General features: G+C 41.4%; 1 protein-coding gene across 2 annotated transcripts; it reads left to right on the forward strand.

Annotated features, from left to right (window-relative positions):
- The first annotated feature begins 241 nt into the window (after positions 1-241).
- Positions 242-12,396, forward strand: LOC124280851 (zinc finger protein 502-like). Of its 2 annotated transcripts, none has more exons than XM_046716841.1 (7): positions 242-1,034; positions 1,327-1,429; positions 3,962-4,038; positions 4,883-5,077; positions 8,868-9,123; positions 9,867-10,163; positions 10,296-12,396. In XM_046716841.1, exons 1-7 carry the CDS (start codon positions 597-599, stop codon positions 11,804-11,806), a joined length of 2,877 nt encoding a protein of 958 aa, XP_046572797.1. In that variant the 5' UTR covers positions 242-596; the 3' UTR covers positions 11,807-12,396. The 2 variants fall into 2 exon arrangements, with proteins under 2 accessions (XP_046572797.1, XP_046572796.1); XM_046716840.1 differs by having other exon boundaries at positions 243-1,046.
- The last annotated feature ends 1,806 nt before the right edge of the window (positions 12,397-14,202 follow it).

Consider the following 14,202-nt stretch of genomic DNA (forward strand, 5'->3'; position numbering starts at 1 on the left):
TGTCAGAAACGCCAGGACGGCTTTACATCTTGCTGGAAGTTTACAGCCACTAGATCTCTATTGTAAATGATCAGTAAAATAAACTGTACTGTTTTCATTATTTGAACATTTTATTCTCCTTGTCATTTTAACGTTTATCGTACACGTGCCTACTTAATCACAAATAAACACGTACACATAAAACAAAACAACCCACGACAACGGCAAGTCATAATCTGGTCGCCATTTGCAAAGAGACATGTGCCAACGATCAGCTGTTTCCGGTGACGTCACATACGCTGAAGACAGTGGTTGCTTCCTGTTGTTCGTGCACAAGCGATACACAAGGAAATGAGCAGTGATATTAACGGGGCCAATTGCTATTGTTTTATAGTATGCACAAAACACTGTCAAGGTGTGGGAGCTTAGCGGAGTTGTGAAGCCTGTGAGTAGTGATCGATGTCTGTTCAGTGTGTTTATAGTTTATTCAATACGAATATTGTGGCGGCAATGTTTGATGCTCTTGTCAATGTCAGTCTTGAGATGTTGCATCGAGAAAATTGGTGAGTTGATGCATCATAAACGTTTGCATATTTTATGGAAGTGACAGTCTCATCATGGGTCCTAAAAGAAAACGCCACGCCTACGATGCTTCCTTCAAACTGCGAGCTGTCGCTCGAGCTGAGGCAACAAACAACTGTGCTGCTGCACGCGAGTTTGAAATCGACGAGAGGCAGGTCCGAAACTGGAGGAAAGAGAAGGCATCGCTGATGGAGATGCCCAAGAACAAACAATCAAGGCGATTTACTTTATCGCCATTTATCCAACTTGAAGACATCCTTGCCGAGTGGGTATTGGATAAAAGACAACATGGCCTCACCGTCACAAGGAGCATGATCCGTCTCCGGGCCCTGACAGAGTACAAGGCGAAGAAGGATGAGTTCAGCTTACCCTCGTCGTTTCAAGCATCCTCAACTTGGTGCACCCGCTTCATGAACCGGATGAAACTGGCCCTAAGAGATAAAACACACACTGCACAGAAAATCCCAGAACAAGTAAACACACAAGTAATTAATGTTATCAGATTTTGAGGTTATTTTGTGCACACGTTTGTTAAGTCTGAACAGTGTAAACCAGATTTTTCAAATATTAAAATTAGAGATTTTTCAAAGTAACAAATGCCATGTTACAATTAGTACATGAGTGTGATCAGGTGGTATGGCTAATTTATAGTGGCCTGTCTTTAGAATACTGTCCAAACTAGGAATGGTAAATGGGGCGAGGGTAGATTTTATGGGATGGAGGAATACTACCCAAGGTAATGAATGATGAATGTTTTAAATTCAGGTGAAGCAGGAACCATGTGAAGAAACTCAATCCCGTCCAGAATGTGAGATGCCACAGAATAACTACATGGACGTTGAGGTGCCGGGCGATGATCGCTTGTTGTGTAAGTAACATTTCCCTATAGGTCAGGGGCGGTGGGGTAGCCTAGTGGTTAAAGCGTTTGCTTATCACACCGAAGGCCTGGGTTCAAATACCCACATGGGCACAATGTGTGAAGTCCATTTCTGGTGTCTCCTGCAGTGGTATTGATGGAATATAGCTAAAAGTGTAAAACCCAACTCACTCACTCACCACCAACGTCATGTGTATTGAAGAGAATGAATGAGTGAGTGAATTTGTGTTGCTGTATCGATCAACTATAGCAGTAAAAGCACCAGGTACACAGATATATGTTGGCTTTGTTTGTTGGCCAAATCCAATGGGATACAATGACCAAGTCAGCAAGTCTGACCACCCGATCCCATTAGTCACCTCGTTACAAGCATTGGTTCCTGAAGACAAATTCTAACCCGGATTTTCAGGGGTCTATCCTGATATAAGGTACATCATATACCTTGTTGGAAACATCAATATTCATTTCAGTTCAACCATCAAACCAAGTGTTTATCTCAATTTTGCAAGATCTGTTAAGGCATATAACTTATAAGCAACCATTTGTTGGAATGTAGTTGTCATGTAAAGTATTGGAGGATGCAGATGTTTGGTTTCAGGTATCATGTGTTGTGTTAGGTATTGTACCTGTGCAGGTCCGGGTTAGAATTGATCTTCAGTAACCCATGCTTGTTGTAAGAGGCGACTAACCGGATCGGGTGGTCAATCGCTGACTTGGTTGACACATGTCATCATATCCCAAATGCGTGGATCGGTGCTCATGCTGTTGATCACTGGATTGTCTGGTCCAAACTCGATTAATTACAGACCACCACCATATAGCTGGAATATTGCTGAGTGCGGCGTAAAACTAAATTCACCAGGGGTTCAAAAATCCCATCGCCCGACGCCCGGGACAAGTCAGTTTTCATTTCGGGCAATCAAATAATGGTATCTTACTTGTCCGTGGGCTGCTAGATAATTTCCACTTATGGTTTCAAACTGTAAATAAACTTTGATTTAATTTCATATCTGCTCAGAATGTAGCTATTAAATTTTGCAATGATTATAAAGTAGAGTTATTATCCCACCGGCATGTAATGCGGTGGGATATAGTCGTCGCCTTGTCCGTCTGTCCGTCCGTCCGCCCGTCCGTCCGTAATCATTTTGTTTCCGGACCATAACTCAAAGACCGTTCGATATTTTTTAACCGAAATTGGTAGATATGTCAAACATAACCTAAGGTGGTGCCTTTTGCTATTTACAGATAATTGTCATTTTTATTTTTCTCGGTTTCCATGGAAACGTTTTGGACTTAGTCTTAAAGAAGGGTGGGCTTCGTTTCCGGAGCATAACTCAAGAACCATTCATTATTTTTCAACAAAACTTGGTAGATATATCAAACAGATCCTAAAGTGGTGCCTTTTGCTATTTACAGATTTTTGGCATTTTTATTTTTCCCGGTTTCCATGGAAACAATTCGGACTTAGTCCCAAAAGTGAGGGGTGGGCTTCGTTTCCGGAGCATAACTCAAGAACCGTTCAATATTTTTCAACAAAAGTTGGTAGATATATCAAACAGAACCATGAGGGGTGCCTTTTGGTATTTGCAGATTTTTGTCATTTTTATTTTTCCCGGTTTCCATGGAAACATTTTGGACATAGTCTCAAAAAGTAAGGATTGCTTTCGTTTCCGGAGCATAACTCAAGAACCATTCAATATTTTTCAACAAAACTTGGTAGATATATCAAACAGATCCTAAAGTTGTGCCTTTTGCTATTTGCAGATTTTTGGCATTTTTATTTTTCCCGGTTTCCATGGAAACATTTTGGACTTAATCCCAAAAGTGAGGGGTGGGCTTCGTTTCCGGAGCACAACTCAAAAACCTCTCTATATCTTTCAGCAAAACTTGGCAGATATGTGAGGCAGATCTTGAAGTGGTGCCTTTTGCTATTTGCAGATATTTGTGATTTATTATTTTCTCGGTTTCCATGGAAATGATTCGGACTTAGTCTCAAAAAGGAAGGGATGGGTTTCGTTTCCGGAACACAACTGGAAAACTTCTTAATATCTTTCAGCAAAACTTGGCAGATATGTGAGGCAGATCCCAAAGTGGTGCCTTTTGCTATTTGCAGATTTTTGTCATTTATTTTTTTCATGATTTCCATGGAAACGATTTGCACTTAGTCTAAAATCAAGCTGGACTTTAAGTAACTGTCAGATGATTTGTTCTTTCAAAGATGTGGGGGCCGGGGGGATATGTCATCTTCTGATGACTCTTGTCTTTCTTTGCTATTTATCACTTTTCAATAAATAGTCCAGTAAACATTAACATCAAATACCATGTTGATCATCATAATTATGTCATAAAATCAGGGCAAGTGGAAAATTAGTCAGGACAAGTTACTTACTTAAAACATTTAACCCCTGCTCACTCACTCCCTGTAAGGTATTGAAGGAAGCACATAATTGTGTTCAGACAAATGTCCTGCCATACCAATGTACTCTCATGTACTAATATGTTAACTCCCACGTTGTTCACCAGATTGCGAGGACTGCAGCAAGGAGTATGAAGGGGACTGTACAGTACATGGACCTCTCCTCATAGTTGCAGACACACAGGTATTTAGCATGTTTACTGTTGGATGATAATAAGTTTGTGGCTCACTCCCAGAAAACTTCAGTAGCTCGAGGTGTGTGGCAGACACAGGTATTTAGCATGTATACTGTTGGATGATAATAAGTTTGTGGCTCACTCCCAGAAAACTTCAGTAGCTCGAGGTGTGTGGCAGACACAGGTATTTAGCATGTATACTGTTGGATGATAATAAGTTTGTGGCTCACTCCCAGAATACTTTAGTAGCTCGAGGTGTGTAAGCAGACACACAGGTATTTAGTGGCAGACACAGGTATTCGCCATGTAAACTGCAGGGTGATAATCAAAGCACACGTCTTTTGAAATGGGAGCATATTTAGATATCAAGTGTTTTTCTTTAAACTAGGAGCTGTGAGGTAGCCTTGTGGTTAAAGCGTTGGCTCATCATGCCAAAGACCAGGGTTCAATTCCCCACATTTCGAAGCCCAATTCTTTTGTGGGCCTCTGTCGTCGTGATATTGCTGGAATATTGCTAAAAGCAGTGTGAAGCCATACCATTCCTTTAAACTACTGAACACTGTCTGCTGAAGTGATCCCATCTTGCTTGGATACTGATCGGACAAAGCCAAGGGTTATAATCTCCGGCATGGCATCTGCTTTGGCCTTTTGATAATTTGCATTCTCAATCATGACACTTTCAACAACGCCATTAATAAATGTATTTAGTTATTGACCCAAATTATCTTCTGTATAAATTAGATTGCAAGGATCACTCAAATAAACTTTCAGCAGTTTGAGAGCCATATATGTTTATGGACAATTGAATATGGAACCATAAGTATTGATGTCTGTATTGTGGTGATGTTTCAGGAAATGTCTGAAAATGAAGACAGAGCATGGAAAACAATGCCCGTTGGTCTGGAGATTGAGGAGTCTGGGATCCCAGGAGCTGGACTTGGAGTTTGGGCATCGCAGGACTTGATTCCACGCATCTGCTTCGGGCCGTACGAGGGAGACACAATCAAAGATGAGGCCACTGCTCAAAGATCAGGATACAGCTGGCAAGTATGTGTGGAGAATAGTGAGTTAGTGAGTGATTGTGGTTTTACGCCGCTTTTAGCAATATTTCAGCAATAACACGGCGAGGGACACCAGAAATGGCCTTCACACATTGTACCCATATATCATGTGGGGAATCGAACCCAGATCTTCGTCGTGACAAGCCAACACTTTAACCACTAGGCTACCCCACCGCCCCATGTGTGGGGAGTAGAAGAAACACATATATATTTGGCCCCCAAGTCTACATGACCAAAATAATTCCCAATTTGAATTGATTATTTTCCAGTTCATCAGAGAGGGACACTGATCTAGAGCAATTCACTGGGACTACTTTCTGCTTTTGTTGTTGTTTTATCCATGGGTACCCAGATAATATCCCAGAATACTTGATCACAATCTCTGCTGCACCACACTTAATAAACACACATATAAACACACATTCTTCAACAAAGATACATTAGGATCGTCTCTGTAACACCTTAATGTTTCAGTTATTGTACAAACTGGCTGCCAAATCTAGTTTGTTATGATAATGATTCCCAAACATCATCCAGTAACTAAAAATAATAGGATTGAAAGAAAACCAAAGTCAATTTATTAAGGGTGAAATGGTACACTCTTACCATGGTGTGGTGCGTATTGCGGTACAAGCAGTGTATGAATTAATTTTGAAAAGTTACTGGCCAGGAGGGCTAGTTAAATAAAACTGTTGCTAGCCCACATCATACTTCACTGGCCCTGCAAAATATCAATATCAAAATGCGTATCGGGCAAAATTGGTGTGATGTTTGGTAATAGAAGATGGCAAGTTATTGTCGCCCCTTGGAAACAATATAAATCAAACAAACAGAAAAAACTAGGATTTCTTTCTTTATTCCTTAAATACAGGTTGGAGAAAACACTGCTTTAATGTGCAGCTCACTTCGAGTGCAACAGATAAGCTTGAAACCTTAATAACTGACTTCATCATATTCATGTGTATTAAATAACGAACAAATTATCTGAGATTTTCAGCTAGCCAGTCGGGATAGCTTTAACAATACATTACTAGCCCGATTCACAATCAGCTGGTATTTGGCTAGCGGGCCAGTAGCTATTTCGAACGCTGGGTACAAGGCCTTCGGTTCAGTCTGTTTCGGCTCAGTATATGAGAACTTACTTCCAGGAAAATAGTGGCCGACTAGCAAAGCAATGAATAGATTTTAACAAAATGATTAGATTTCTAGATATTTTAGAAAAGGTTTTAAAAAGGTTAATACGATGATGGTACTAAAACCGAAAATACCGAATGTTTGGATTGCATTACAGTATGCCAAACCGAATTAAAAATGCATAGGTTCTATTAATATCACGGAATACCATTTCACCCCTACGATTTACGTCTATAATAAATGATAATGTTTTTATTGACACTGATAAGTCAAATAAACCCACTTCCTTTTCAGGGGTCCTTGACAACAAAATGGGGGTCCAAGGCAATTAAAGTTAAACATTACTATTGATACTGTTATTGTATTGTGTATCATGATCACCACATTGTTACAGTAAATTGCAAATAATACCATAGCCCAGCTGGTAACAAACTCAGTGATAACTTATTGTTACTTGATTGGAATTTTTTGTGAAAAGTATTTGGACTTTTTGTGCGCCCCTATAGACACGCAAAGTAATTTCGTTGTGTCCATTGTCAATTTTTATGAGTATAGGATGCAGGAATTTGCGTCCCGTAAATCCCTGGAACTTCAAATCAATGCAATACCATCACCACCTTAAGCATGTACTAGTTGGGTGGATATGTGCAGTATATAAATATCCTATAATAATAATAATTAGTGATTGGATAAACATACATGTGATCTGACCAATGAACACTGAAATAAGAAATGACTTAGTCACTATAGTCCCTGATGTGGTTCCATGTCATACTATACAGAAAATATGAAGCACAGACAGGCGTTGCTTAGAATTTCAATTAAATACAATTTTTAATGATTGTGCATTGTTTTATGAAAGTAATTCTGTAAGCATGGTTAGTGGGACTAGTCCTTGCCATCTACTTTTTTTATGAAATTATAAATATGTGATTCCTTGCTAAGCATTTCTATCAGTCGAAAGTCGAGGCTACTTAAAGGTACCATCTGTCAAGTTAACATTTTATTGGTCTATGACAGGTGACCACTCAACAGTAGCATTGTAAATCTATCTATCTCATACAGCTCAGTCCTCCAAGGCACCATGATTACCCGAGTGAATGAGTGAGTGAGTTTGGTTTTATACTGCTTTTAGCAATATTACAGCAATATCACAGCGGGGGACACCAGAAATGGGCTTCACACATTGTATCCATGTGGGGAATCAAACCCGGGGTCTTCGGCGTAACGAGTGAACGCTTTAAGGACATGGTTACCCCGACACCCCCACAATTACCTGAGCTGAGTTGTATCCCCTAAGCATGCCAGAAACTTGGGAATGTGGTTTCGAATCTTGGTTCACTCTCAAATGTTTCAGTGTTTTTTCAGGAGCATATCTTTGCTCTTTAGTTTCACTGAAGTGTTAAACATCAGAGATCTGCCTCACTTTGGGCTTTCTTGCTACATTAAACTGACACTACATGATGTAACCGAACCAAACTCATTCACTCTGTCTCAGTGGTTTGGCACTACAAAACCAGCATTAGCCCAGATTGATGCAAGCAACCACACACACGTGCATGCACACACACACACACATAAACAAACGCACACACTTACATGGAAATATGATAGGTGTCATTACCAGAGTTCCATCTGTAAGGCATGCTAGAAACAAACAATCTTTTATCAAAATGTTAGAATCAAAGTGATTGAATATCAAGGTTTGTTTCGACTTAATGTATAGAACCTGCATTACTTCGGACATAACTGATACACGATAGACTGTTTAAAGTCCAACTCACTCACAGAAATACAGTTTATTACCAACGAGGTTGAAAATATAGGGGTTCATATTTTTCTTTTGATGCCCTAGGGCAAAATATCACTTTGTCATGGTGACGTGACATCATGAACAATGCTATAACGTCACGTTTCTTCTGTGACGTTGCGTTCTACATGTGGCGGTGGCGGGTAGCCAGCCTATGTTTGAAAGTAGATTTGGGTTTATTTTCCTCAATTTGACAACTTTGGTTATAAATAGAACATAATATTCGTGCCATGTCATACCCTACTATTTTTACGACACTCATGCCTAAATACTGGTATATCCAACATTTAGGCACTCATGTCATAAACATGGTATGACATGGGCATAGTGGTGATCCGATTAATTGAAATAATCGAAGATTGGTCGCAGTGGCTAAACGACCAAGCAATCGATCATGTTTTCTCATAATCGAACACAAACAATTCTGGAACACTTTTTGCATTAACAATATTTTTCACAAGGTTGGTTTTGTCTGTTACATTTCATGAGCACTACAAGCTCGTTCCAAGTCATGATTGAATTTATCTTTAAGACCCCAAGAAATTTATGTTCCTAACATACTAGTCATTCTTTAAAGATGTGCAATTTGCAACAAAAAAAACCCAAAGAACTACATGGTTTTTTCTTTATGTTTTGTGCTTTATAAACAAAAATAACCAGGAAAATTCATAAATGACGCTAACCAATTATTTTCAATGATTGATCGGTTGTAATAAACCAATCATCAATTATGAGATTTTAACCATTCCCAACACTACATGGGCACTCATATAATATCCTCTAAGTCTGCACCACAGCCCCCCCCTGTTATTTCCTGTTTTCTTTCATTCAGATACACACAGATGGACAACCTTCCCACTTTGTGGATGGCCACAACTGCAGCACGGCCAACTGGATGAGATATGTCAACTGTGCTCGTACGGAGGAGGAACAGAATCTGACAGCATTTCAATACAGAGGTCATATCTACTACAGAGTGTACAAGGAGATTGGTGTGGGTACTGAGCTGCTTGTATGGTATGGACACAAGTATGCTAAGAACCTTGGTATCAAGAGGCAACTTAAACTCCCAGAGGGCCACACAGAAGGTAAATAACGTTATGATATTTTCTTGTAAGAATTGACATCTTGAATTAAATATGTCAGTTGTTGGATGTCCTCAGTCTAAGTAAGCTTAGGCTCAGTAATATTCATTACACTGCTATACTGCGTCTAACAAACCCTAGTAGAAGGTCGCATCAGCTATCTTTTGAGCGACCTATGACCGTCCAATCACGAGATGGCCGAACAGATTTAACCAATCAGACAACGGCTATTGTTAACAAAATGGCAATGCAAGATGAAATGACAGTGCGCTTGCTTAGGGGTTTCTGATGACATGGTTACTATTAGCTTCTATTTCTGCAAGATGACATCCTGGAATATTGAAAAACGCTATTTTCAGTGACTGTTTACTCACTCTTGTGGATAATGGCATCCTCCATGTGTATCACTTGGAAGCGATTGTGTGGAAAATAAGAAATCGTTCCAGTACAAACGTTTTCGAGGTAAAAGTATGCGCGAATGTTAAATTTCACGGTTATGAGCTGGTAAGCTGTGTTCTGATTGGTCAATTCAAAAGGTTAGCTGACGTGACCTTCTACTAGGGTTTGTTAGACTCAGTATAGCAGTGTAACGAATAATACTGAGCCTAAAGTTGCTTAGACTGTGGATGTCCTGATCTTTGTCAGAGAAGTGGTATGTGCTTCTCTCGTAGCTGACCATGTTTATCATTACAAATGAATCAGACAGATTTACTACTGTATGCCTTATCTTGATCTTCCATTTCCAGATATGTACCCATGTGATACCTGTGACCTTGGTTTCTCATCTGTGGTGCTCTTGTGGAAACATCTGGAGAAGATGCATGGAGGGAGACTGACAGCTCAGTTGAGGTTTATAGTAAACACTCAGGGCGTTAACATCCATGAGTTTATTGAGGAGATGGAGAAACAGAAACAGGAGACTCACGCAAAGGGCATTTACAGCCCTGACATTGTGGTGAAGTCAGAGCCTGAAGAAGAGGACTATAACAGTGACATGAATGAGGACAGAAACACTGGATGTGAAGAAGCGTCAACAGAAACAAATAATCCCAAGAAACAGAAGAGTGATGCAGAAGGCATTAACAGCTCTGACATTGTGGTGAAGACAGAGCCTGAAGAGGAGGACAATAACAGTGACATGAATGAGGACAGAAACACTGGATGTGAAGAAACAAATAATCCCAAGAAACAGAAGAGTGATGCAGAAGGCATTAACAGCTCTGACATTGTGGTGAAGACAGAGCCTGAAGAGGAGGACAATAACAGTGACATGAATGAGGACAGAAACACTGGATGTGAAGAAGCGTTAACAGAAACAAATAGTCCCAAGAAAAACAAACAGAAGAGTTACGCAAAGGGCATTAACAGCCCTGACATTGTGGTGCAGACAGAGATTCCGAAAGAGGGCAGTAACAGTGTCCTTAATGGTGACAGAAACACTGGATGTGAAGCGGCTCCAGGAGGAACAAATAATGCCCAGAAACATAAACAGCCACAGGAAATTTCCGACTTTCAGTGTCAGGGGGAGCTGAATTCAGGAAGTAAACCGAAGACACACATGACTTGTCAAAGAAGATCCAAACCCTTTCCATGTAATGAGTGTAGGAAAACATTTATGAAGTCACATGACCTGGAAACACACATGAAACTTCATGGAGTAAAGCCTTATAAGTGCACCGAGTGTGAGAAAACGTTTGCGCAAGCAAAATATTTGCAGAAACACATGAAGTATCACACTGGTGTCCGGTCACATATGTGTAGTGAGTGTGGGAAGGCTTTTGTAGAAGCATCAGAGCTTCAGCGTCACATGATCTGTCACACCGGAGTCCGACAGTTTCGGTGTAGTGAGTGCGGGAAGACGTTCAGACAGTCTGGAAGCCTTCACATACACATGAGGAGCCACAGTGGTATCAAGCCTTACAAGTGTAGTGAGTGTGGGATGGCGTTTGTTGTATCAGGGAGTTTGAAACAGCACATGAGGTGTCACACTGGAGTCAAGCCATATCAGTGTGGTCAGTGTGGGAAGGCATTTGCCAAATCTGGAAACCTTCAGGCTCACATGAGGAGCCACAGCAATATCAAGGCTTATAAATGTAGTGAGTGTGGGAAGGCGTTTGTAGGGTCAAGTAACTTGCATAAACACATGAGGCGGCACACGGGAGTCAAGGCTTATAAGTGTGGCGAGTGCGGAAAGTCATTTACAGAGTCGTGTAGCCTAAAGCAACATATGATTCGTCACACGGGGGTCAAGCTTTGTAAGTGTCCTGAGTGCGGGAAATCGTTTACACAGTCCTTGGACCTGAAACTACACATGAGGTGTCACAATGACAAGCCGTATAAGTGCGGGGAGTGTGGGAAGGCATTTACAGGGTCATGTGACCTGAAGCAACATATGAGGTGTCACAGTGGGGACAAGCCATATAAGTGTGAAGAGTGTGGAAAGGCGTTTACACAATCGGGTAACCTCAAGATGCATTTGAGATGTCACAGTGGTGTGAAACCTTACAAGTGTGATGAGTGTGGGAAAGAATTTACGCAATCGAGTAACCTCAAGATCCACTTGAGATGTCACTCTGGTGTCAAACCTTTTAAGTGTAATGAGTGTGGCAAGGAATTTACACGAGCAGGTACCCTGAAGAAGCACCTGAGATGTCACAGTGGCAGTAAACCTGATCAGTGTTGTTAGTGATGGATGGTGTTTACATGATCACGTGACACTGAGACACACTTTCCCCGCAGGAAACAGTTACACCATCAGGTCAACTGAAAAGACTACAGAGTCAGGTCACCTTAACATGTACCTTGTTGAAAGGGTGAAGGTGAAGCCTTTGGTTTTCATAGGTTTGAAAAAGCTTCCGTGTGTGTGTGTGTGTGTGTGTGCGTGTGTGTGTGTGTGTGTGAAGAAGCTTCCATTTGTGTGAGAAGCTTCCATGAGTGTGTGTCTCTGTGTGAAGAAGCTTCCATGAGTGTGAAGAAGCTTCCATGAGTGTGTGTGTATGTGTGTGAAGAAGCTTCCATGAGTGTGTGTGTGTGTGTGAAGAAGCTTCCATGAGTGTGTGTGTGTGAAGAAGCTTCCCTGAGTGTGTGAAGAAGCTTCCATGAGTGTGTGTGTGTGAAGAAGCTTCCATGAGTGTGTGCTTTCATGTGTGTGTGAAGCTTTCATGAGTGTGTGAAGCTTTCATGAGTGTGAAGAAGCTTCCCTGAGTGTGTGTGTGTGAAGAAGCTTCCATGAGTGTGTGTGTGAAGAAGCTTCCATGAGTGTGTGTCTGTGTGTGAAGAACCTTCCATGAGTGTGTCTGTGTGTGAAGAAGCTTCCATGAGTGTGTGTGTGTGAAGAAGCTTCCTTGAGTGTGTGAAGAAGCTTTCATGAGTGTGTGAAGAAGCTTCCCTGAGTGTGTGAAGAAACTTTCATGAATGTGTGTGAAGAAGCTTTCATGAGTGTGAAGAAGCTTCCATGAGTGCATGAATCTTTCATGAGTGTGAAGAAGCTTTCATGAGTGTGTGAAGTAGCTTCAAAGAGTGTGAAGAAGCTTTCATGAAGACGATCACTGTGTAAAATAATTTACTTTGGGGACAGTACATTGTACTTGAGCATTACTGGTAAACAACAGCCAACAACCTCTGAGGTAGCCAATTCCACAAGAGAAGTTTCTGCTTCAGTGACCACAATCTTTATAAATTGGATACTGTACACACAAACACTGTGACAGATACCCTGACATTATGTGAGGATCACTTGACTTCATGTGACACTAGATCCCTTAACTTCATATTAAAACTATGCCACTAATGCATTTGTCCAGTCGTTATTTCTCACGTTAATGCACACTTATTCTTACAAAGTCTGGGGTTTTAATTAAAAACCTGAGACAACATGTAGGGTATTGTAACTTGGGTGCAGACATGGTGCCTTAATTGCAAGGTATTCGTCATAGCTCCAATACAGCCAGGTCGATCTTATTGATGCCCCCCTCCTAAAGATGACATCCGCTTCACATCTTTTATCTACCGATATCAATATCTGGTGTAACATCCGCCAGCTGCAATAACCTCTGGCCCTTCTGCTCAGTGACTGTATTAGTCGTTGAATTTGACGTTGAGGTAATGCATTACATCCTTGATGGAGGGTTTGTTCCAATATAGCAATATTTGTACTGGAGGATCTCTCTGGTGTATTCTGCAACCCACGATGTTCCAAATATGCTCTATGGTATTGAGATCTGGACTCATGGCCAAGGTAGTGTTGCTCCGCCTCTTGGCGTAAAGGGCAGTGTGGTATCCAAGTGGTTAAAACGTTCGTTCGAAGACCCGGGTTCGACATGGGTACAATGCGTGTCTGGTGTCCCCGGCGGGAATATTGCTAAAAACGACGTAAAACTAAATTCACTCACTCATGGCGTAAGAAATCATGCACGTGCACAATGGCCTAGCAATGTCCCGAGATGAAGACTGGGTTTGTGTTTTTGTTCAGATTTTGTCTGATCGTCACAAGGTCAAGTGTCAAGTGTACCCACAAACGGTACTTGCTCTGCATTAGGGCGGTGGGGTAACCTTGTGGTTAAACGTTCACTTCTCACGCCGAAGACCCGGGTTCGATTCCCCACGTGGGTACAATGTGTGAAGCCCATTTCTGGTGTCTCCCGTCGTGTTGCTGGAATATTGCTAAAAGCGGCGTAAAACTAAACTCACTCACCCACTTACTCTGCCCTGTGTATATGCAGTGTTTCTGTATCGCCATCCTGAACGCGGCCATGATGGCCTTTGTCAGGACTTCAAATTCGAGCTTGACACCAAGGTAGTGGTGCTTCTTTGCGCTCTGTGGATAACAAAGGATGTCAAATAGGTCGTCAGGCTATATACCCAACCGATCTTAGGCGAGTTCGGACCGTTCTGTTAGAACGGGAATCGAACCCGGGGCTTCGGCGTGACGAGTGAACGCTTTAATCAATGGGGCTACCCTACGGCCCGTTTACCGAAAGTCACTTGCCGAGCGTAAGATTGCGATTAGAAATGGTAAAGACATATGAGGACGGTCTGGCTATTCGTTCCCATAACTGTGTTTGTAGACCTCTAGGTCCTTTT

This window comes from Haliotis rubra, unplaced genomic scaffold (assembly GCF_003918875.1).
Source record: "Haliotis rubra isolate DU_JTF1 unplaced genomic scaffold, ASM391887v1 Scf275, whole genome shotgun sequence".
In the NCBI taxonomy this organism is placed as follows: domain Eukaryota; kingdom Metazoa; phylum Mollusca; class Gastropoda; order Lepetellida; family Haliotidae; genus Haliotis; species Haliotis rubra.